This window comes from Amblyomma mixtum, chromosome 9 (genome assembly GCF_055824585.1).
Source record: "Amblyomma mixtum isolate Tamu chromosome 9, ASM5582458v1, whole genome shotgun sequence".
In the NCBI taxonomy this organism is placed as follows: domain Eukaryota; kingdom Metazoa; phylum Arthropoda; class Arachnida; order Ixodida; family Ixodidae; genus Amblyomma; species Amblyomma mixtum.
In genome coordinates this window covers 7,710,151-7,736,044 of record NC_143020.1, presented here as the reverse complement: position 1 = coordinate 7,736,044, position 25,894 = coordinate 7,710,151, and the positions used below count along the sequence as shown (strand labels likewise).

The 25,894-nt window shown below is 44.5% G+C and overlaps 1 protein-coding gene across 1 annotated transcript in view; it reads right to left on the bottom strand.

The window, feature by feature from the left end:
* Positions 1–24,972, bottom strand: part of LOC149328208 (uncharacterized) — a 52,593-nt gene extending 27,621 nt beyond the window's left edge. Inside the window, exons 1-3 of the mRNA XM_089558934.1 lie at positions 24,909–24,972; positions 21,294–21,344; positions 3,896–3,952 (exon numbers count right to left, since the gene is read on the bottom strand). Coding sequence (XP_089415060.1) covers positions 3,896–3,952; positions 21,294–21,344; positions 24,909–24,972 — 172 coding nt within the window. The remainder of the gene's footprint in view (positions 1–3,895; positions 3,953–21,293; positions 21,345–24,908) is intronic.
* Positions 24,973–25,894: the final 922 nt, after the last annotated feature.

The following is a 25,894-nucleotide window of genomic DNA, read 5'->3' as shown; positions in this document are numbered from 1 at the left end:
GTGGCCGGAGGAATCCTCAAATTGGCAAGTCAGCACTGCACATGCAGGTTGCTGACAACTTTGAATGGTCGCCCTTACAGGAAGGGGCGGAATTTCATGTAGCCCAGATGATGGCGAGACACTCCTACTCGGCTGTCGAATAGTTAGCTGCTGCTTTCTACAAGCACTGGACTGCATACGTGCTTACCTTCTCAAATCCGTCAGTCGTCGTTACTCCCGCCTGAAGTTTGTTGCTATTACAGAGCCTTGCCCTTCCCCGACCACCTTAGAGATAAATTCTGCAAAGGGATGCCTTGGTTCAGCAGCAGATGCATATTTCATTACATGACGCCGTCAATATTTTTGGCATAAAAACAGCTACGGTGACCATAATGCTTGAACGTAGGGATATGCTCACTTCTTTGTCGAGCACACTGAGCGCTACATGATTAGTCAGGGTCGAGTTCGAAGGCATGGGCTCCTCCGTCGAGAGTGTGATGGACTCTAGCATGAGCTCAATGATTGGTTGGTGCTGCATCGAGAAGTCCGCGGGTAGAATCAGGTCTCGGGAAAAGCCGCTGCGGTAGCTCTTCGGGTATAGCACTCGGCTCCTGCACTGAAAGTAGCCGGTTCGGTCCGGCGGCGGCGGTCGAATTTCGATGGGGGCGAAATTCTATAGGCCCGTGTACTGTGCGATGTTAGTGCAAGTTGAATCCCAGGTGGTCGAAATTTCCGGAGCTCTTCACTACGGCGTCCCTCATAGCCTGAATTGCGTTGGGACGTTAAACCCTCACAAATCATAAACATCACGGAAACACTGATGGAGCACTGTGAAAGGTGCACGGCGCGTGTCTCCGTGGTCTGTAACTGTTGGAGTACACTATCGCGACAAGGTGGTGAGATGGCCTCCGAGTGCGCGCATATGCGGGCCGTCTCAAACTGTCGTAACCTTCTTCAGCTAAGCGGAGGACGGCTCACCGATGATTAAGAGAGAGAGAGAGGTGTTCACCAAGGCTGTGAAGTTGCGGCCCTGGATAGTCGTTACTTCGTACTCTCCCGCTACTCGCCGATCGTTTTGTAAGGCGACGGCATGGCAGGCGAATCGAGTCCTATATGGGGCGTTGTCTTCGCAGCACTAAGCAGCTATGATGTGGCTTTGTGGGCCCTTTGGTCGGGTCCTCCACTTGAGTGCGTGGCGTCATGGTCGTTGGAGGATCTTCGTCGTTTCGCCGGGAAGCAAACTAACATCAAAAGGCTGCTGCCTTCATTTTGCCCTGCGGGGGTGGAAAGCCTACCTCTGGCGGCTGCGTTGTACCTGCGGTGCGGTGGGGAAGCCGCGGAGATATCAGTGTCTCCAAAGTTGATGAGGCGCTCTATGTGTGATCAAGCTGACGCAATTACTCTGACTGCGTGTGATCGCTGGCCGGGTTGCAGTCGCACAGCGCCGCAGGGGAAGCGTTTGTTCCCCATTCCTCGATAAGGGCAGTGCCGGATAATGTGCCCCGGTTCTCTACAGTGAATGCAGAGCGGGTGGCTCTCATCGGGAGTTCTCTAGACGTGTACTTTCCTTAGCGTAGCTCTTTGGTCCAAAGTTGGCAGAGCGGGTGGCTGCAGAAGTTCAGATGGTGCATAACGTTGCTGGGGCGGGTTGACGTGGGTCGTTGGCTGCGTACCACAGCGACGTGGGTCATTGCAGCGAGTTTTGCTGTGCGTATTATCGTTTTTTCAGGACGCCTATACCTTGCGGCAGTTTCTTGTGGACATCGTCCGTTACTGCAGGAGTATAAGGCTGGGCTAGCGACGAAAGCATTAGGCGGTGTTCTCGAAAATGATTTCGCGAAATCCGTCTGGCACGTTTGAGGTGTTTAGGGTTAGCATATCCATCGGTATCGCTGGAAAGAAAAGTGCCTGATGGTCGTACAGGAGCGCCCGGGCATTCAAGATATCGACTATCAGCGGTTTGGTGGGGAACTCAAATTGGTTCAGGGGGATTCGTACCAGCTTGGTGAAAAGATGTTCCCTGCCACATCGCATGAGCAAGTCGGCCATCTTGTCTTCGAACATGGCGGTGTCGGCTTTGCTGAAAAGGAGCGCCATCTCTGCAAAGTACATTTTCGCAGTCTTGTGGGAACATTGCAAACCGGTCAGGAGCAGGCGGTCTGCGCTTTCTTTGTGCCCGATGCTTCTGGTCGTTCCACGTAGTTGGCTCTCCAAGCTCTTCCAAGTAGTCATAGAATTTTGCGTGGTTTTCACACTGCGATGTTCATGGTCATAAAATGCGTAGACATTCCGGAGCTTGGCGTCGTTGTCCTATGGGTTCAGCGCAGCCACTCTGCCGAATACGTGAAGCCATTCTGCTATGTCCTGATGGGTATGGCCACACAATATGGGCTGCTCATGACGCATGCGAATACCAAGGGTGACTTCTTGAGCCACCGCGGCGTTATTTTGGGGTGCATAGGAAAACTACAGGACAGCATCGCCATCAGATGTCGCATAGTGGGGACGGAAGTCCGGCAGTCAGGAAGGGACCCAAAGGCTTGAAAAAGGCATTCTTTATTGGGATCTCTTGAGCGCTCAAAAAACAAAAGAAATTGGCGGCGATAATAGTAACAACCCTGCTCACTGGTCTTCGATGAACAGAACTCTCACTGCTCTCCGCCGTGGTCCGTTTAAAGAAAGCAAATTTCTTTCTAGATAAGGCCCTAAGAGCACCTACGATAATATCCTTTAACTTAGAACCAGTTCCGCGTGGTTGCGATCATTCGAGATGTATCTCGTTACAACATGGGTCAGAAATAATGATTAAGTGACATGCCGGCGGCTTTGAACATAAAAAAATTAATACAATGTTTCGCGCCAATAACCCTCTGTGGGACAGCACACATTTTTTTTTGTAAAGTCGAGGAAAAACTTTTCATTGCACGAGCCACTGACGGTCCCAGAAACGGTTCCTAACAAATTTCACAATTTTAGTACAAATAGTTAAGTGGGGCAAACTCGGACATATTTGTTCCGTTTCCACTAAATGGAGAAGAAAATGGGACGTATTTGTCGAATTGACCTAGGTGGGCTAACTTACTGAGTTATTTTCTTCTAGCCACTTCATGACCTTGCTCACACTTGTTCGATAGATCTTGAGCTTGTTCGCACTACGTCGCCCGTCTTGGAGCACCAGCGGCGTCTACTCGTTTCACTATCACAGGGTTGTGTCCTTTGTCCACGAGCCGAACATCACCGCAGACGCCAACTATTTCTGGCCATTTTTTGCCCTCGATGTTGTCTCGGAAGGGCTGCTTGGTGCATGCGTTCTGAATTTTAGTTACTAACAGTTTGGCGCCCAAAAACAAACTACATACGATGTTTGAGCATAACCGCTAAATATTCAATCGTTAAATGTCCAGCTATTTTTAGCATGCTAACAAAAAGCTCTGTCTTCTTATTGCTTGTCATGTGAAATCTTTGGAACAAGTTCATGTTGTGATGTGGAGTTTTTCCTCCTTATGCATAAAAAAAGAGTCAATCACCGGGCATTTTGATCTTGTTTTTTTTGCCAGATCGAATATAGCCAAAAACTTGCAGCGTGCCCCCCAAAAAGGACGAAGTTTAGAGGTCTCGACTCGCTACGTCATCTAGTGGGCGCGGCTGAAACCACTTTTAAACAAATCATTGGAAACTTAAGATAGGTGGGAGTGCAGTATAAGTGGGACTGCTGTATCCCAGTGCCTCACAACCTCTTTAGTATGGGGAACAAAATGGGACATACGTGTGCCATTTTCTTGCCAAGGGATAATATAAACGCCATGCGGACACTAGTGTATACATGTAGCGACCGCTAATCCGCTCGAAACATTTGTGCCACGGGCAGCTCTCACCGTGGTAATAATCCAGTGAGAAAATAATCAAAGAACCTCACGAGTAATAGGTGGTCGAGTCAGACCAGGTGTAGTTGTGCTGTTCTGCTTCGTGGACTCTGAATTGAAAGAGAAAGACAAAGGCAATATTATAATATCTATTGTTGGTTTCTAAAATAACGGTAATTTTATCGCGCACAATCTGTTTGACGACCGTAATATTAGCTCCTCATTATTAGGCAGAGTAATAGTGGGTCAAGTGAGACCTGGTGTAGTCATGCTGTTCTGCTTCGTGGACTCTGGATTGAAAGAAAAAGAGAAAGACAAAGACAATATTATAATATCTATTGTTGGTTTCTAAAATAACGGTAATTTTATCGCGTGCAATCTGTTTCGCGGCCGTAATAATAGCTCCTCATTATTAGGCAAAGGAATGGTCGGTCAAGTCAGACCTGGAGTAGTCGTGCTGTTCTGCTTCGTGGACTCTGGATTGAAAGAGAAAGAGAAAGACGAAGACAATATTATAATATGTATTGTTGGTTCCTAAAATAACGGTAATTTTATCGCGTGCAATCTGTTTCACGGCCGTAATAGTAGCTCCTCATTATTAGGCAGAGGAATAGTCTGTTTAGCCATACCAGGTGTAGTCGTGCTGTTCTGCTTCGGGAATTCTGGAACAAAAGAGAAAGACAAAGATCAATATTATAAAATTTATTGTCGGTTTATGAAATCACGGTAATTTTATCGTGCGCCTTCTGTTTCACGGCCGCAATAATAGCTCGTCATTATTAGGCAGGGGACAGTTTCCCAGGAATGAAGTATTATTGACGCGAGGGTGGGCGATGATGGTTATAGCTCAAGCTGGCTTGTACCGGGATGTCAGTTTTCTAAGAGAACAATGCAGGGAGAAGTCTACCAGGGAGTACAAAAGATATTTCGGCATTGCTGCCACAGCAACCAATACAACACAATAAAGGGCTAGAAGGCTCGAGAGCGTACTAAAGTCGACCAACCACAAAAAAATAAAAATGCAGGTGGCACGTGCGGCGCCTTTACAACAACTGAACTTGCTCTCTCTGCGAATGGCAGAAATTAGTGAAAACAGGCCATGTTTAGTCGCTGTATAAAGATTTTTTCGAAATACACTAGGATATAAAGCCTGGATAACTACATGACTAGGAACTTTGATTTGATCATGGCATCACTGGTTTGTTGACATGAACCAACATTTAAAGAACTGATAATCGAGAACGAAACCTTGGATATAGAACGAAACCATCCCTGAATGGCGGTTCCAGAGCGATGGAGCACGATAGATGCATTAGGCATGCGGTAGTAACAATGATATTAGGGACAAAGGATTCCTTGCAACCAAATCACCTGCGCACTTGGGCGCTCAGCGATATTTTTCGCACTCTTGGAAGTGCAAAACAATCCACTGCGTTGATATTTTCGTCGACATGAGTTAGAAATGTTGATGGCACTGCTGTGAATGCTCGCTCGACGTTTCGCTGGTTTGCAAGGAAAAAAAGAAGTTTGATTTAGGTGAAAAATATTTTCGGATTGCCAAAACATACTTACAAATGAATTTATCCGAGGCTTTTGCTACTGGTGGATGCTTACGGCTGTTTTTCGCTGAACAAACGCAAAGGTACGGCCTAGGCATTCCTTGCCTTTGGAAAGACATGTCACGATGTACATGTTCTAAATTATATGTATGCGCTCTGTGTCCAAGTACATCTAAAGAATATTCCTTCTCATTTGAAATCTTTCGCTCAGTTGAAGGAGCCTTGGCGAGGCGACTGAAAACCATCGTAATGGGGAACATAAAACTGACTGATAAAAATCACACGAAAATTGCGCCCAAGAACTCAAAACATATTTACTTTGCCCTCGAGTGCTTTGAATAGGTTGACGTCGATTGCAACGCCCACCCTGGTCAAAAAGCTTTCGGAAAATATCACAAATTCTCACCGGATGTAGTCGTTGCATTGGTCCACACGACTGCAAAAAAGACAGACAAAACAAATGTCTTCAGTACGGCATCCGGTCCTGGGTTCTAATAAGATGGTTTTTTAAAGTACCCAGCATCACCGGAGGTCTAAAAGATGGTGCTTCTGCGGGGCCACGTAAAAGGCGGCTTACTTTTCGCATCTATAATAACGGCTTTTACAGCGGAGATGAGTCTTGAAGATTCGCCGAAGTCAGTGAGGCTTAAAGCCGCATACCTAATCACCCGGCATACCACCTTTCTTCTCAGAAATCAATGCAGAATGCACCTGGTGTTCCACTCCGTGTAATACCCTGAGATGTGAAAAACTAAGCTGATGTCCTTTTCTCGTAGTACTCCCTTGTTGAAAAGATTACTTTCTAGAATTCGCGTGAGCCACTTGGCATTCTTAGCAAGCCGGCTAACTGAGTGGCATCGACGACTGCCATAGCCTTGGCTTCCTGTTTGTTTCTTCTGTGTTTATTCATGTTACTACATGGAGAGATTACTGAAATACGTCGCTAATTTCGCCCATTTAGAATTTACGTAAAGATTGTCGCTGTAACATTTATTCAGCGACATTTCTGGCACTGCTCTCCAGTTATATTTTCCAGTAGCGAACATCCATGACATTTAAAAAATTTATCAGGGGCCATCTAAATTTTGCAAGATCACTCACATAAACCATAATCATAGAGTATAACCTGTTATCACAAGTTCCAACACAAATTGTGACACCTTACTCGTTCAAACAATGCCACCAAATGTTCGCAATTACTTTACCAATTACCTTAATTTCTGGGGCTCGGTGCGTAATCTGCAAGGCTCAGTTGAGGGCGAAAAATTTTTACTTTTGTAAATTATTCCCATCACGTATGTAGCCCTTCAGAACGAGTTCTGCCATCCAGGCATAAACAGTTTATGTGCATGATCGACGGAACTATAGTTTCTTCTTGGAATGCGGTAACCGGTGGAATTTCTCTCATATTAGGCAAAATCAGAAAATTACAGTGTATAGTCCGAATCGTTAGATATCCGGGTAGTGTAAATGTCACCATTTTCAGATTTTTTGTAGAGTCCGTAGTCTGTACTTCGGAAATCATGGTAGACTCTCCTTTTTAGCCTGGCTCATTGTTTTACGCGTGCTTCCTCCATTATATTTGCCTCTTCCTTTTGAGAAAGGTCCTCATTTCTAACCTTTCCTCTCTATTTTCATCCTGCCTTGTTTTGCGCCTAATTTGTTTAAACCTGGTCACTTTGCGTAGACAAGCTGTTTTGTGTTTAATTTTCCTGCATGCCTCATGCACTGCTCCTCTATCCAGTTTACAACATTTTTACTGTTTTTGACGTTCAATGCTGTGTTTGCGTGTTTCCAAAAGGTGATTTTTTATCATTCTTGTTGGTCTGCAATGACTGAAGGGTTCAATGCACCAAAGAAAGACGGCACAAGAAACGCAAATACAGAAAAAATACATTGTTTGCCATGTTCTACCTGTATATTAATGCGAACTCATTTCTAGGCTATGTCGGCGGGGTGGTGTCACCAACACGTGTCCGCAAAACGTGTCTGCCGCAGTTGTGACGTTCTCAGAAGAGGTAGCATTAAACGAATGGTTGCGATCGATAGAGGAAGGTGTGAGTATGCTGCGCAAAGAACGTTATGCTAATAGGATGATTAGTTAATTAATTAGAGCAAAAATGTCGAAAAACGTAAAATTAACAAGGACGTCGATATAGTGAGTGGACGGGAAAACAGCCGTGGGTGGCAAAATAGTGGCAAAATAGGCAAAGGAGTAAAAATAAAGTCTGAAACGAATTTAAACGTATTTGTTGAGTGATAATTAATCGAACAAAACTGCTGATTGAGAGAGAATAATTAGTTATATATTAGCAACAACCATTGGACGGTTGAATAGGCTGGACGGCGATATAGTAAGTGGACGGAAATTGTTGATTTAGATGAAAAAAGGTATAATAAAAGTAAATAAGTCGATCTTTAATAACAGCATAAGATAATTATGCTAATTCAGTAGTTATGTAATGAACAAAAAAAAATAAAATGGTAGAGAGAGAGGCGACGAGTGCCGAAGAGGCGTCAATGTTTTCGGAGTCTCTCAATGCGGGTTGCCGCAGTGATCTCTAATTTTTTTGTTAGAAGCTTCGTAATACACTTTTGTAGGTCAGCGTCCGCGTGCCTCATGTCTTTTCACTCCTTGTGTCGTCGTCCCTTAGTACGCTCTATGCTTCAGTCACCCCGTTCCTCTTCCGTGGTGATCACCGACTACCGCACATTTTTTTTCCGCTCTTTGCTCAGGATGCTCGTTTAGCGAGACATCGTGCGGACCCAGTATCATCTCTTGACTGCAACTGCAGATATTTCGTCACACCTTATATTTTTTTGTCAAATAGAGGGTGTGCAGAATAAATCTGAAATATTCTTCCTGGAGAAGACGCAGCTATTCAAATATTGCTCGGTTGGCCTAACAATAGCGACTTCGTGAAAACCTGTTACTGCGCGAGATTCCTGTTACTTCTAAAACGGCGTCTTCATGAACTACTTTCAAGATCGGGCGCACTTTGAGCGGGCGTGCGAAGCTTGTCGGTGGGAGTGGCTCTAACTTGAATACGGCAACGCTATTGGTTGGGTGGGGCGCCTTGTTTGTGCACTGTGCCCCTTCGTTCTCGTCTTCCATCCGAATATAGGCCTCTCTAAGTGCTGACTTCATTTTTATCTACACTAAGAAAATGTTTCAGCGTTTTACTCTTAACTTTGAAGGTTATGTACCTTTCAGATAAGTTAATAGGCTTAGCAAGGAAATGTCGTTTGAATCCAGCCATTTTATATTCAAAATAAACCAACGCAAGTGGATCAGCCTTACGTTGCTATTTTTGGCGCTGTTCATGTCTTTGAATAGGATGATTAAATTTTACAAGAACTTTGGCCATGCATAGTTCTTTGCGACGAAAGACGAATATCTTCGCATATCTGTGTGTAACAATTAAACTGCAAGATTATTTAAAGAGGAGGCGCTGCGGAAGATTCAATTAAAAAAAACGTATATGATACGGCTGCATTGGTACAGTAGGAAAGTATCTTATGAACTGAAAAAAAAAACTTATTTTCTTCAGCATAAAAGTCATAAAATACACCGGTGGCAAATTCTGCCTGGGTGCAGCTATGCGCCTTCCCTCTGGTTCATTTTTCCAAACGTGTAGTTACGTATCGTGGAAGAATCTCCCCACAAGCAGCACGGATTCTGCTAAACTCTCAGCCCACGCGGCGCATTCGCCTAATCTGGACGCCTGCTGATGCCTCCCTTGCTGGCAATGAGACTGCTCACACAAATATATCTACTAAGCGCAATGGAATGCATTGGGGCACTCTGCGATAATCACAATGCCCACCTACTCCTTTCGGTAAATATGGAGTAAAAATTACCCGATGTGGTCGTAGTCTTCCGCCTTAGGGGTTCTGGAAAGAGGGATAGAAAGAGGCATTCAATACAAGATGCAGTCCCGGTTTCTGAAAACACATTACATTTTCCACGCGCAAACCGGTTTCCCACTTGACCAGAGTTTCTGATGAAGACTGTTAAGGGAACAATAGGATAGGCATTTTGTTGCAGCCCGACTTACGGGCTTCTGGAGGTGATAATGGTGAAAGGAAACGTGCGCATAACATTTTTCTAATGGAACAACGAAGGCATCAGTCGTTGGCAAAAGAGAAAAAGTTTTTCGCCGGCACCAAGTTGAAGGCCCTGCGGCTCCCGGCCCCAAAAACTACGAAATCAACGGCCAGAATTTACGATTTAAAAGGAAGGAGTAAACTAAGAAAGGGTTATAAAGCAAGTAATATCTTTCAGGCATTTACAACAACTAAAATAACTGTTTAAAAAAGCTATTAAGCTGCCAGGTTGAATTCCTGCGGCCGGGTAAAAAATACGTTTTATTCCAGACGATAAGGTGCTGATAGAACAGTAGACTGAGGTGAGGGGTAGAGAAAAGAGCAAGGGCACATGCATTGGCAGCTTGAAGTGAAAAGCTAACACCCTCGGGCAGTTGTTTTCATCTTCCCAAACAGACCGCACCTCATGCAGATGCCGCATTGTTCTGAGTGCTTTCCAGGAAAGGCTTTCGGGGAGAGTTTTAATTTCTACAAATGAAATTAATTTCAACGTTTTATTCCTAGACGATAATCTTTTAATGCAAGGTCGTAGAAAAACGACAAAAGAAGAGACATGCGCTGAAATATATCATGGATGATATTGCAGTGGCTGTTCAGGCAGTGTTGTTGGACGCACATTCTCATTTCTTTAGCAATAATACTATCAGCAGCACTTAGGGGTTAATGACTTCGAGGCAGCTCTGTCCACTATGGGTTAAAAGAGAAATGGCATGAGTTATTTGGTGCATGAATATTTTGGAATGCGTCTGAAATATTTATCTTTGCTTAAAATTGAATTGAAGTCATTATTTAAATGGAGTGAATGGCTTAACATTGAATAAAATTCAAGGCTGAAAAAGAATGCTGTGTGTGCAAAGTTTACTAAATGCTCACTTCTTTTTAAGACATGATTTGAGCAAGAACATAGTATATGTAAAACTTGCAACTGCGTAACACTGTGCACAGGTCAATACATCTGTGTTCGTCCCATGCGATGGACCCGTTTTAGCCTGGCGGGAATTTTACATTATTTCGTGAATGATTTTGCATGTGATAAGCAATTGCTGTATATCTGAGCTAATTGCCGTCATTTTCAACGGCGTTTCTAAAGGCTGATTGCCATGGTTTGTAACGTTTACCTTTTAAATGCGTTCTTATTTAGACTGTGCCTTATCCTATGTAAAATTTTATCAGCAAGAAGCAAGTCAGGCGCATTTACTGGCGTCCATTTCTGAAAGTGTAAGTAAACCTGATGAATGCTGGAGAAAGTTCATATTATAATTTATGCATGGTGTGCAGTTACAAGATATGAACAGCCAGGTAATGCAGTATGCACATTTCTAACGACGCAGATACCCGTTGATTAACATGTTTAGCATACTTGATATTCCTTTTGCGTATATGAGCGCCATTCCAGTAATGTTCCGCCGTTACCGTACTGAAACTTGTGTTATATATACTGCTGCTGTTGATTTTGCAGTTTTCTACCCTTCGCTGTGAACGCTGTAATCTCGTATCCGCTTAAAAGCTCAAGCTCTTGTACAAAGGGATCACCCATGAAGCCTTCTGCCCACTGAAATTTGCGTTATGGAAGAAACCTACAGCGTATAGTTTCCGTCTGTGACGGAGTGTCCTATTGAGAAACCTTGTGCTTTTGCGAGCGGCCCAGGGTTTAGCAAGGAGTACTGAAATCTTAACACCGTCGAAGGAACGGAAAAATAACCAGGCTGAAGGATGGTTTACTAAGCCGATGGAAGAGGTGTAGGGAATACCATTTGCAAATATTTATGAATACAGATTTCGAGAGCGCCGATCTGGCTCACAAAGTGCTACTGAAAGCGCAGCCCGAAGCTAAAAAAAATTCGGTCTTGGAAGGCTGCCGTGCAAAGTTAAGAAGGACAATTTTTTTCGTGCAGCCGCATTACATCCTTATTCAATGTGCGTAATGTTATCAAGTCATGCATTGGAACGCGGTTTCCTGTTGGCGCACTCTGTGCTAATAATTATCGAGCAAGACCGCAGTGTCATGCTGAGTCGAGTGTGTGTTTATTTATTTATTTATTAGTTACCTGCATCGCCCCGCAGGACATTACAGCAGGGGGGTACAGACTTCATTGCAGGTATAAAACAATTATTGCAGTGCATGGAAAAATGCATCATTAGATGCGATACATACAATGCTCGATGGCAAACTGTTCCAGTTCCGAACAGTGTCATGTTGTAGCTCATATAGAGATGTTAAATCCTAATGGTAAAAAAACATTGTGTACGCTAGAGTTGCTCTTTTTATTCCAACTGGGAATGCTGAAGCGTTGAACCTTGTGGAACTTCTGTCGAAGCTTTGAACCGAGATAAATTTCATGGAGCAGTTGCTGCAATTCTGTTGAACGTATGAGCTTAGAAAAATTTCATGATGTAGAAACATTGTTTCATGGATAGTGAAAAAGTCGTTAGAATACCATGGCTACCAGTTCAACAGCCCCCTCGCCTATGTAAGGAACAATCTGTTCTAATTGTTCCTGCCGATAATGTATTTCTTTTTCATTTGCAATGTGTGAAATTTCAATACACTTTCTGCAATTGTGGAACTTTATGGCTACTACACTCAACACGAAGCGTTTGAGTTTTCCCTATGGTGAAATTGCATGAATTTCATGAAACCACAAATCATAAGGAGAACTGAAGTCCACTGTGAAATAAAAATATGCAGGTGTCACTGCGATAAAAAGCTTAAACAGTACAGCTCAGGCGCACCCACAGATTGGCGTAGCTCGCGAAAATCCATGGAAGCACTTTGCGCCAATCGGAAAGGTCACCCACTTATTACCAACGATTGAACACAGGTTAACGCTCACCAGGAGTACCCGCAGTGTTGAGCCACAGGAACGCTTGGAAAAAAAGAGAGAGAAAAAAACACAATTCTTTATGCAACCAGTATATTCTTGATTGGCAAAAGCAGGAGAGACAATGAAGCTCGTAACAAGTTTATAGCACCGGCGGAGGTCAGAAAAAAAAACTCCTTTAATTTAGTATGGAGAATCCTTCTAGACGTTTAAGGTTTGCAATACTGCAGCCGAGAATGGTAGATAAACGTAACTCGCAGAAAGCACGCGCACACGTATTCGCCTGGCATTTTTCAGAGCAAACAGTCAAGTCTAGCGGCCCCAAAAACATAAAAAAGAACATCAACGCTGCGTCCAGGTCGAACAGCTTGGAAAGCAAGCAAGAGAAAACATACAACAGCTGCATCTTGCCGCCATTCACCTACGGGGCACAAACGGGGAGGCTAACGAAAATGGTTCAGCCTAAGTTAAAGACAACGCAGCGACCTATGGAAAGAAAAATGATTGTTGAAACGTTAAGAGACCGGAAACTGGCAGAGTGGGTGAGGAAAAACGCGGATTAATGACATCTTAGTCGAAGCAGAGAGGGAGAAATGGGTTTGGACAAGGCATGTAATACGAAGGCAAGGTAACCGCTGGATATTAAAGGTGACAGAGTGAACTTTCAGAGAAGGCAAGCGTAGCAGGGGGCGGCAGCAAGTTAGGTGGGCGGATGAGATTAAGATGTCTGCGGCTATACGGTGGCCGCAGCTGGCAAATGACAAGGTTAATTGGAGAGACATGAGAGAGAACTTTTCCCTGCAGTGGGTGTAGTCAGGGTGATGATGATGATGACAGAACCACGCGGATCGTTGCAAGAGGGAAACTTCAACGGGAACAGATCAACGCCGGCCAGTAGGAGAGAGAGGAGGACGACTACCCTCTACGAGGGGATGTAGGAGGGAAGCATGGGACGCTGAGGAAGACTCCGGCGACTAGGCTTAGTGGTGAAGAAGAAAGTCAGGCCGTAGGGAAATCCTAGAGCGGTCTGATGCCTTTACGCTGCGAAGTCGAGGGCTCTTGCACAAGCCTCTTAGCCGTGAAGGTGAAAGAGGTCTGTCTCGCTCATTCCGCTTTGAAATGAACGAAAGCGAAAGACTGGCCGTAGGAGAGATCCGAGAGCAGTCGAACACCTTCCACCCCGATGCCGAGTTCGATCAAGACCCGGATGAAGCATGGCCCACTTGCCCGTGCCGCCGCCGACCAAGCACTTCGCCACCCCGTAACCGTCACTACTGCTGCAGACTCCCTCAGCCTTCACCGAGGGAAAAATCTCCTTGTGTGCGCGCCGATTACGAAGGACTTACGAAGGAAAATATCTTCAGCTGTCGGAGTTATGTCGCGCCTGCGCACCATTCTTCCTGTCAAAATTAGGCTGTTCGTGTATAACTCTTTAGTTCTATCTCTCTTACAATACTGCATTATCGTTTGGGGTACCACTGGTATCGCGAACATGACCAATTTACATCTCCAAAAAAGAGGTGTGAGATGCATTGCTGGTGTTCCTTATTGTTTCCCTACGAGTGACCTCTTTTTAAAATATGAATCCTGCCAGTCTTAGCTTTACACGAACACAGGCTTTTAATGAGCTTCAAAAGTGCTTCGCGGAGCAATGAAAATTATGTTGGTAATTTGGCAGAACTTGCAGAAAACACCCATATTCCACAAACCAGAAATAAAGAAATGTGACTACTTCCTACACCTAGTTCCTACACCTAGAGTATATTACTCAGAACAATCTATCTCGTATACGCTGCCAGTACTCTTAAATAATTTAAACAAAGAAATTGTTGACCCTATCCAGCATTCAAATACTGTTATTAAGAAATTTTTTCTAAACAAGTTTGTGTCATGACGATGCATGTATTTTTGTGTTGGTAATTTTTGCTTTTTTTTCCAAGGTGTGTTATTTTCTTTTGTGCTATAATGTATAGCGCAGAATTTATTACCGCTTGTCTGTTGAAATGCCTACGTGAAAAAAGGGGGCAGGACCTCTGTCAAGCTTCCGAGCTTTTAGTCCTGTCTCCTTCTCTAATATAGAGAAAATAAAAGGCTGATTGATTGATTGATTGATTGATTGATTGATTGACCTGCCAGCAAAACTCCGCACTCTCGAGTGTGCCGCAGAGGCACCTGTAGCCCCACTGGTTATTTTACGGTCTTTCTGCTTCCTTCCTTTCTTTGGCCTTGTGCCTTTGCACTGAATACTATGAACTTAATTTATCATCAATCTTGTTTGCTTGTTTGCTCATCCTGTGTTTCTTTTCCTCCACTTCGCGTGCACCAAGGCATGTGAATGCATAAGCATTGCTGAGCGCGCTACACATGCTTGGTAGACGCATGTGGATCTTTCAAGAAGTTTAACACGCACATTTATGGAAACTTCACCACCATTGCTAAAAATAACAAAGCGGACAGTAGTGTGCTTTGCTAAGCACCATTACAATCTTGGTACGAACTGTACGGGCCCGCTCTGCGTGTATATTTCATGGGCCCAAACATACCTAGAAATTCTGGACACCACTAATTCGCGGGAAGTTATTTATGAACGTATTTTTTTTTTTCGTAGATGAAAAGATTGAAGCACAGGATTCAGATTACCTGCAGATCTGTCCTCGGGACGCTTCTAATTTTCTGCTATTTAGTGTCAAAAATAGACCCTTTCGTTTTTTAAGACAACCTTAGCTACTAAACGTGAGCGCAGGAATAACTTTAAAAGCTATATTTTTCTCTACTTCGGAAGGGAAGACCAGTCCTGGCATATGTGTTTATGACTTTGCGTTACAATATTCTACACTTGTGTCATAATAAAAAGTGGTTTCAAAAAAGTTAGTTGGAATTGCTCGTCCGAAAAAGAGTTCACAGATCTCACGGCAGTCGCAAAGCGCCATTCATATGTACATTTGGTATAGCCACTAAAGGGTGTTTTTCTTTTTGTTAATTCGTTGACAAGTGAATTCAACAAATTTTGTAACCAGAAGAGGAAAAGGAAAAACAAGGTGATTAGGAACGGTGTTAAATGTTCGGCAATGCCGGTCCTATAAGAAAGTTTCACTCTGATGCAAAGTAAGTAAGCATTGAGAGAACAAAATCTGGAACAAATTCATCAAAAAGGATTGCCGTTCCTTGTGTTCATCGATTGTATAATTTGTTTTCGTACAAAGCTTAATACTGACACGCGAAGGACCGCGAATAACAGGGCTTACTCACCTCTAATAGTGGCGAACATCGTGACAACAAAGAAGAGAAAGACAATGGCGCTCATGCATCCTACCAAGACCCACGCTTGAGGCGACGGGCCGACACTATTGAAAAAAATAGGCGAAGATGTTCACCATTAGGCACTGTGTACATTATATTCATCATCACTGTGAATAGAAATGTCGCTTCAAGGAAATTATGCGTAATTTTGCAGCAACAAATAAAAATCAGTCTTTGTTTCAACTGAAACCATGGAGCTGTACACTTTAGTAACTCTCTCGGTGTATCATAATTTTGCTTCTTCGCGGACGGATAGCCTTTTCGCCTAGTCGATTCTTTTACCGCAGCTGCCTTCTAACGCTCCTTGATAGCTATTGCGACGGCGTCACACGCGTTGCCCTTGGGCTGATTTGTGCCGACACAATTGAAGGAGCGAAAAATTGTGTCAAAGTGCCACCTGAAGGTTTCGAGCAGTATATGGACGGCGTAAGGTAAACGGCAGGCACAAAGAATAGTTTCCTATAAAAAGTTTTGAAATTTTCTAAATATTTTGAGTTCACAAACATCGGAATTTCTCGACCCAAAACAACGTATTTGGAATGGTCTCCATTTGCGAGGGCCCAATTTGCTGCATTATTCACCAGCACACCTCTTCTGAGCCTAGTATAAAAAATCAGCAGGAATTTTCAGGGATATGAAGGCCTCGTTACGACATATCTTTAATAAAAGTGAATAGCTGCGAATACCAAACATCAACAAAGAAATGCTTTTTTGCGGTGTCTCTCTGGAGTAAATTAAAACAGTAATCGTTTTTTTACATTAACGTTAACAGACAAGCAGAAAAAATTAATTGGCACATCTAATCCCGCTGTGTGTTGGCAATGCGGTAATATCCGAAGCTGTTGATGCCTTTTCCGGAAGCGACTAACGAGCCTTGTCAGACACAAGTTGCTCTACCTGAGCTCTTCGTGTGCACCGCATAGCGTTGTTAGCAGGAGGAGGCTTCACTCAGACAAAACCTTGTCTAGTGAGGCTGCCTTTTGAGATCACTTCTGACCACCAATTGGGCATTCCCTGCTCTTGTGCAATCGCTGATGAGGTCACTGCCTACCAGCCAATCAGGGATTTTATGGACAACTCCCGACGGCACCGGGTTTTTTCAACGGTCAGGGTTTACGCTACCACACAGAAGCCCAAGTCGCCAGTGGGATACCATTCCACCATCTTCATATGCCACGTAAGGGGCTCTACTAACTGCAACGTGGCGAAGGGCGTCCAATCTTCGATTGAGTGGCACTGAACTGAATTCTAAATGTTAGGTTACATAGAAAACGAATACACTCGAAAGCAGAAAACTGGGAAGACGCCGCCTTATATACGTTGATAGAGCACCGCACACGACTTAAAGAGATCATGGGTTCGTATCCCACTGGAAATATGTTGTGCTTTGTTGTCCTTTTCTTGGTTTTGGTGTCTAGAGGCTTCTTCCAAATGACGAGGTCAAGGTCAGTTTGCATGGGTCTCGAATGGGTTGCATCAAGCACAAGCGACATCTCTAAGGCGGCGGAACTGAAGTGCTAATATGAAGTGCGAGTAAAAGCACAAATGAGTGAAGAGTAATCGGTCGCATATTGTTAATTTATAGCGATTTAAAACGCAATTCAAGTTATTCGTTTATTTATGCTTTTTTGTGTTTTTCTTCCCAAAGTGCAACGCTCTTTTAATGAAATGTGTAGCTCGCGTTCCCTCACAGTAGCGGCCTGCGGCTCTTACGTCATTCACCTTGACAAACGTTGACATTCGCTATTCTGCCGCTTGCTTGCCGCTAGCTGTCGACTGCACCCCACCTTTGCATGCGGATCTCGCTTTTTTGTGACTTCACTGCGTGCAGCTTCTCGGCCTTTATCAGCGGGGATCTCAAACGATTGGTTACTTTTTATCAACGTAGTACTTTCCTATCACCTACGTGCGAACGCTGCTTTTTTTCTTCCATGCCAGCCGCAATTTCAGACTCACGCTGCTGCTTTCGGAAAGAAGGTGTGGTTCGAGATGAAGGCTTCAACTTGAGCGCGACGCACGAGGAAAAGACGAAGGAAGAAGACACAACGTGCGCGGTTTACTGAAAATAGCGGCGGTGCTCTTCTCTCGTTGTGCGTGCTTTTCTCATCTTTGCCTCGTGTGTCGCGCTGAGACTCGAGTTGTTCAAGGATTTACTCCTCCCACCGAAAACACCTGTCTATGACGTCATGTTTTGTTGTTTAATTATGACGTCATATTTCAGTTGCCCGCACACTTCGAAGACGGCGCTGGCTCCACACCATTAGCCGCACCTTTGGAAGGTATGGGCTTTTATATGCAAGCAGCTTTGCAATTTAATCCTTGAGGTGAGGTTTTATTGCCCTTGTGACGCGCGTCTGATTACGTACAGCCTTCTACTCATTCCCATTTCGGTGTGTTACGCTCTCTGCGTTGCACTTACAAAGGAGCGTTGCCTGAATGCGCTCAAGAAGTAATTACTTGCATATTGGTATGCGAACGGGAGATTTACATGGATACATTTTACCATGGGGCCGCTCCTCAATTTAAGAGGGCCTAGTAAAGGCGGAGTAAAATGTAATGGTCGGTACATCATGCTTCAGTGTTTTCGTTTTCGCTCTTGCCCTTTAAACTTTTTACGCTTTTGCTTACACTGAGTTCGGTCATTGTCAAAATAAACGAGAGCACGAAATAAAATTGAGCATGAGTTACATAAGTTTTTGCTTTCGCACTTGCCCTTGAAACTTATATTTTTGCTTACACTGAGTTCGGTCAGAGGCAAAATAAACGACAGCTGAAAATTGAATCGCGCAATGCATGATGAGCTCCTAATTCAAAGGAAACTGGAAAGTGGCGCCGTTGATTTTGAATCTAAGGCGTGGTTACACCTCTTTTTTATAAGTAACAAAGCCGGTTTGAAATTCCTATCAAATAAATAATACCTCTGCGCTTTCACGTTCCCGTTTCTTGATATTTTGCTCGTGCTTGAGTCTGACCCTTTTGTAGAATTACCACATCTCATTCAGAGACGCTGCGCTCCGACCCCTTTGCTATCTCCGGGGTCTACGTTTGAAGACTACACGGCAGCTTAATGGAGGATGGACACCTTCCTAAAAGCAGAATCCCCTTAAATATCCCCATTCGCTTTCCATAGTTTAATATTTGTTGAATTTATACAAAGCCGTCGACTGCAATGTCTAGCGGGTGTTTTGCTTTATAGGTATGGCAAGAAGATAAGTACAAAGAAGAGCTCCGTTGAGGATCAATAGAAAGGGTAGTACTTACTGGCGTACTTCCTGGTCTGCGAAAGAAATAATTTGGAAGAAAGTTCTTTTTATAATCTCTGAATAGTTACAACAATTCCCGTTTTCTAGATTAATGTGACGAAAAAAATGAATAATTTCGCCCAAGTATGCTCTCGTATTCCATATGTTCTAATGTGAATTCTTGGTTGTTTGAAAACAGTGCTGTATATAGCCAAGATCACTCATCCACGCCAGCTTAATTAGGAAAGCTTCACTGTTAAAAACGCGGGAAAAGGACACAGCAGTGTTCAGTATTTGCGCGGCTAAAGCTGTGCAATGAAGTAGACGGGTTGTAGAATGTGCATTTTATGTCACGTCGCTATTAAGCTATATCCGATCAGGACTTTGACGCTGATTCGTCGGACTGCTAGTCATGTCGGCTGCCGATTTTCCGAATCCGTTTCTTCAACAAGATTTTTGATAGCTTCTATTAAGAACCTATATTTAGTTACTCATAGTGTATGCCATTATTTATGGGGTTCCGGTCTTAGACCAGCCTTGATATCGACACCTATGATAACCGATTTCCTCTTGAGCTTTTCGAACCTTAGATCTTCTTCCACATTTCTTGTCTACGTCTTCCTCGGTCCTCCTTTGAGGATCTTTCCCGTTTCCAAGCTTTGCCTTTTTTATACGTTCTTCAATCCACATCATTAAATGACACCACCATGCAAATCAGTTCGCTTCAATTCTTCGTTCAGTTTGTGTGAGTTTTCCATCCACTCTCTTTCCAGATCTTTCCAGAGTGTGTTCTTGCATTTCATTCCACAAATTCATCTTGTGCGCAGATTTCACAGAATAATTTTGTCGCGAAGGAAAGCCCCAGCCGATAAACAAGCGCTAAACATACCCCCCCCCCCCCCCCAGCATACTTTGGCAGTTGAATCATACAAAAAAAACTTCGCTTTTGTACTGTTTGAAAAAAGATACGATGGTCGAATCTCGCCGAGCAACATGCTACGACTAGCTCGATTGAGGATTCTGATGGAATGATGCGGCCGTGTCTGTTTCCGGTGAGCATGACATATTCAGCGAGACTTTCAAAATCGGACAGAAATTACATTTAAGAAGTAAAAACCATACATCTAATTTTTTCCCACTTGCAGAGAGTCAGTATTGAAAAATATAACGCATGCACCAGTTTTATATCCATTCAGCAAAAAGCGGTGACATCGTGCAAAGCACAGAATAAAGAACATACTCTTTCGTCGTCGCCCTGCCAAATGAGGATTTTATACAGTGAAAACATTTTTCCCAGATTGAGATTCCTCTAGAAACCGTCATCGCGAAAGTGGCATAGGCCCGTGCGAATGCGGGTATTCATTGCTTTCTTCTCACCCTTGCTGCAGTAGGATGACCCCGCAGAGGCCATTTACAGGTGAAGCTTATGCGCCGAAGTACGCTAGGCCAGAAGGCCTCGTGTTCTCATAAATGCAGCCATTCAGGCGGCTCACATGAAACACTAGAAGTCAGGGCGGGTTAACGCACGGAGGAACACGCTATCAGGTTTCAAGATAAGCCAGTGCACTGCGGTTTTGCGTGCCCGATTGCAGCCTTGTGGTCTAGTGCAACGCCGTATGTTATGTTATGACTTGGTTTATGGAATTTTAATGTCCCAAAGCGACTCAGGCTATGAGAGACGCCGTAGTGAAGGGCTCCGGAAATTTCGACCACCTAGAGGTAAGATCTGCGCTTTTATTTTACCACGCATGTCATATTGGTGAAGACAGGTATCGTCTACTTTGAAATTCTTGGTGTCGAAATTCTCAGCTTCAGAGTGGGTTGTCCCCACTGCTGAAGATCAAGCCAGTGTGGTTAAGGTGACTAATGCAAGCCTTTGTGAGCCTGCTACTGTATACATGTTAGCATTGCGCAGAATCATAACACTTAGTAGACAGCGTCTTCTCAAAATATGGCTACATGCTCATGCAGGCAAAATGGTAGGCGCACAAGTAAGTAAGATGGCACAAAGACCAACTACTTTCAACGAACCCATGCATTTGTTTCAGCTGAAATTTGGTCATTATTCAGCTCTCCGACATATAGCTTTCGTAGCAGTGTCTACACACAACTACACTGTTTCTGAATATAATTAAAAACCATAAATATTATTGAACCTCAACTGGGGAGCGACACGTCCGTTGACGATACTCACATGTCTCATACTTATTATATTTAGTTCCCTGCTCAGAGATACACCATAGCAAAGCGCAGTTAAGATATGCCTGGAAAGCTTGACAAAAAAAGACCTTCCACTTAGGAGCGCAGCATCCAGGTGCCTAATATCACCACAAGGAAAGGTAACAGTCACAGTAAGAGTAAGCCTGAGTGTAGGCCTAACACAGCGATCAGGAACGGACGCACATGCATGAAAAAACTTACCCCTGTTTTCGTTTTCAGCGCGGGATTCGGCTGAAGAGGAAGGCTGTTGCTCTGAAAAAAAAGTGACAAAATGTTGGCATGTGTCGATACATTTTAGTTGCGCAAAGCAGTCTTTCCATAGAGAGAATTGACAGAGAAAATGCGGGATCGATTATCCCAAATACGAACTGAGGCTTGTGGAGATCCCAGAAAAAAAGCATCCTTACAAAGCTGTCTTTCATCATTGTTTACTAGTACGTAAGTAGTCACGTTTTAACGAGGGCCAGGACGAACTGTTCTAGACGGAAAACGTTTTGGGGCTAATTGCTCGAAACAGTAGTGCCACATGATGGCGCTACGACACGCCAAGCAAGAAGGAGGTCTACCGCAAGCGTAATTTTGTACTCGGTTAATTGCGACATCTGTGATTTACGTGCTCATAATTACTCATGTACGCCTCAGTACCTATCTCAAAGATACTTGCTAAGACAACTGTGCGTTCACTAGACGCCGCTTTATTCAGCTGCAAGCGTCGAACCGTCATGGCGCAGTCCGACAATAAAGAAAAGAAAAATCGTTGTGGTGTAGTGTCATTCTCCCCGTCTCGCACGGTCGAGGCCCGGGTACTGTTCCCTTCTAGACCCAACTTTTTTTTCCTTATTTTTCTTCACTGACAGCTCGTGCGTAATTGGATTCTGGATTTGATTACAGATTGGATTGTGTATTATGGTTTAGCTTGTCGGATTTAATAATGAATTGGGTTGTTGGATGGCTACGAATTGGATTGTGAATTGGCTATAGATAGACTAAGGCGCGACGCATCCTGCCCACCTTTTCGCATTAATAAACCAAGGCTGTCATGTTAATAAGAAATGCTTTTGCCTTAATAGGAAGACGTTTCAGTCGCCGCGGGAAAGGAAACGGCGAGTTTTTTGGACGTTTTGCTGATTTCTTCCTAAAACGCCAAAAGTGTGAACTGGAGTTATATCAGCGAGAATATTAGATTAGTTTTCTGTGCTATGCATGCAATAAAGGTGTGTTGAAAATTCTTACGCAATAAAAGAGTAAAAAGAAGAAAATTGCTCTGCGAATTACACTTTAAAACACACCAGCAAGAGATTTCCTAACGTTGAAGTTTAAAATTGCAAATTTGTATTTTGCGGGCATCCCGCCGCGGAGAGATGGTTCTATCGAGAAATGACAGAAAATTTCTTGATGATAAATAACGCTATAAACAATCAGCCTTATAACCAATATTTGCGTGCCCTAAACTCGTCTATAGTACACCGCACTGTTGGTTATACGGTAAGATAATCGCTGGAAATTGTATTGCATTATGTAACTATTACGGGTTCACTTCTCGAACAATGCCCAGTGCTCAAGGCACCAGCGGCAGGCAAAGTAAGCAGAATGCCTTGAAACAATGTCGTCGCACTTCAGATCAACAGCGGAAATTCCCGCGCCTAGGACTGCGTTCAACAACGCAGATTACGGTTTTATCTCTTTCTAAGCGGACAAATAATCATAAGAACACCATATACTGAAACGCCTATAATGCACGGTCCATGGTTTACCGAAACCTGCTGTTATAGAACTGTTCTCAGGGTCACCTCCCAGGGTCAGTCTCTTCAACGAGGAGCCGCGACATTTGAACTGGTTGGGCAACTCACGAAGAGGTTGCGTTTATAATTCCGTAAACATACATGGTACCTAAAGTAAATGAAAGAACGTTATGTGCACGGCGTGAGTCACCAAATTCCAAACCATTACTCAGCCATCAGGCGTGCTTGGATAGCAACATTCGCGTGGAGCTTCTTAAGTTCAAACGACACACACACGTCACACGCTGTCCATATTGCTTTTGGGTAACAGGCGACGGCTAGATTGCTCAGCCGTCGTAATGCGTAATCGTAATGCGAGGCCGACGCAGTGTCAGTTGATACAGTAATTAGACCGCGAACGATCGTATGCAACTAACGTTGCACCAGGCGGTCGTCAAAGCCTGTATTTCACACGGTTGATGCCGCCTAGCAGGGTCCCTGGCCCTAGAAAAAGCTCGTCCTGTAATAAAGAAATTTCGAACTCACCCATATTAGCAGGACGGTGCTTGTGAAAGGCAGACCGAAGAGCTCAGCGACTTCCACGGCTTCTTGGTACTTCTTCTTCTGCCCCTGCAAGCCAAAGCGCGTGCTTCCTGTTCCTACGCGGCTGCTTGCCACTTCATTAGAGGGCAAGTAGGTATGAAACACGGACGTCTTATTTTTAAAATAAGTGGAAAAGTAAGATTTGAGAATATAAAAAGCATCGTGGAAAACTGGATGTGTAATTCTACGTGCCCATCCTGGTTGAAAAACGATGTAAACGAATATCCTTTTTTTTTTCGCTGTAAGTGCCGTGCCTTCCACGGCCACCATTGACTAATTTTTATCTCTGGAACAGCACATCTGAGTGGCAAAATTATTAAGGCGGAAGCCTTTAATGCCTCATCGTTGTAAGCAGGAGTTTTCGACAGAAATGTCACGCTTTTCAATTGGTCGAAATGGTCGTGACGTCACAGTGCGCGAATTTCAAACGAGGTGAATTGTACTTTGGGTAGCAATCTTGAAACCAATTAAAGGGATGGTATAGTGATGCCCCAAGTAAGTGGGACTGAGTTTAGTTAATTAGTTCATTAACCAGTTAGCCTAATTAACCTTTCTAGTCAGACCAGATAAATAAATAAAACCGAGTAGGAAATTAGTCGAGTTGGGGAATCGAACCAGGGTCTTCGGAGTGCGAGACGAGCACGCTAACCACTCCGCCATGCCACCTCGATGGTTTGGGAATGAACAAAGGCGCGTCCAGCTAATACGGCGTCTTCGTTCACTCCCATCTTCGTCCCTTCCCTTACGGCGAGGTTCAGGTGACCACCGAGATATGCGAGGCAGATACATTTCCTTTCCTCAAAAACCAACTTGCCGACGAGCAAGGCGTAGAGCCGAACGGGCGATGGCGTTCTGTGGACTTCCTGGCAGCGTTGCAAGAAGCTGTCGAGTTCCACTCCTCGAGGCGAATCTAAGCATCTTAACCACACACAGTGACACAAGCTGCAATACCGCGCTTCCGCCTCACCGCAATTTAGGCCAACAAAGTGCCCCCCTTAATTTTGTTAACCCCTGCAAAGTGTGTCGCAATCTCAGTTTTTTGTTTATTTTTTCGTTTCGTTCTCGCTGCCACCGGACGCGAATGGCTTGGAGGACGATGCAAACAATGCTTCTCGGCGGTTTCGTTCTTAAAGCATACCCTACTCAAGGGCAGGAGTGGCAGAAAGGAGGCTGCAAAAAATGGGCTGTGGTTTAGCTCTGGTTAAATCTGGAGTGACGCGAGAGCTCCGCCGAGCCGCCTACTTATGCAGCTGCGACACCTCTCCCCCCCTCCCCCTCCCCACTCGACCCGGCGCATGCGCACAGCTCTTGCAGCTCGGTTTCACCGGAGCGCCGCGCCGCCGGCCGTAGCAGCTGCTCCGCACCACGTGACCAACCGGCTCAAGGCCACGGCGCCGCCACGGAGCTCAAGGCGCGTCAAACTGAAGTCTCGAAGAGCTGGCGTAGTGTAGCTCTCGCTACAAAAGGAAACTTACAAATCGCTGCCTCTCACCTTTTGTGAAGTCGCTGCTGCGGCTTTCTTGCGGCCTCACAGCGTTTGGTGGTCCTTGAATCATGTTAATCGCCTGAAGAAAGTAATACTGAGAAAATTGTGAACACCTGATCATTGCATAATAGATCGTTACGTACTAGCACTATTGTAGACGCAATGCCCATGCCTAGCGAGTTCTTTGGCGGATCCACATTTTATGATAATCTACTAGCATGTGTGAATGAAAAGTTACAAAAGCGTTGTTTTTATTCAGTCGCCCCAGCCCGCTTGTTTTCACAGTTCCGGTCTACGATGTGAAGAAACAGAGATAGCTCTTCCCTATATCACACCCTGCCGGGAATCGTCTGCACACTTAGTATTTTTTTCAGCCGCAAATCGTGCTTCGTTTTCCCACGACCTGCTGCTACTGCATCATTATAAATTGTCCCCCCGATACACGACCTCAATGCTAACAGTAAGTTGGTTGGTTAGTTTATGGGGTTTAACGTCCCAAAGCGAATCAGGCTATGAGAGACGCCGTAGTGAAGGGCTCGGGAAATTTCGACCACCTGGGGTTCTTTAACATGCACTGACATCGCACAGTACACGGATCGCAAGAAATTTGCCTCCATCGAAATTATGCCACCGCGGCCAGGATCGAACTCGCATCTTTCGAGACAGCAGCCGAGCGCCATAAGCACTGAGCCACCGCGGCGGCTGGAATGAGGAATCCACTCCTATTCCACAAACACGTTTTTAAGCATGAAATGCTTTTAGCTCCCGTTGTCGGTAGTGTGGTGACGTCACACCGAGACCGAGAGCCAACATCCGAGCACTGAATTCCACGTATCCGGGCGAAGACCATAACGATCGGCGCCTGGCAGGGGCAGAAGCGCTAGCCCGATATTATGGCAACAAAAGAGGTATCTGCTACGTGGATGCCTCCGGTCCTCACCATGGGGGATGGAACACCGTCACGGTAGTTCACAACAGCAACACAGTTAACG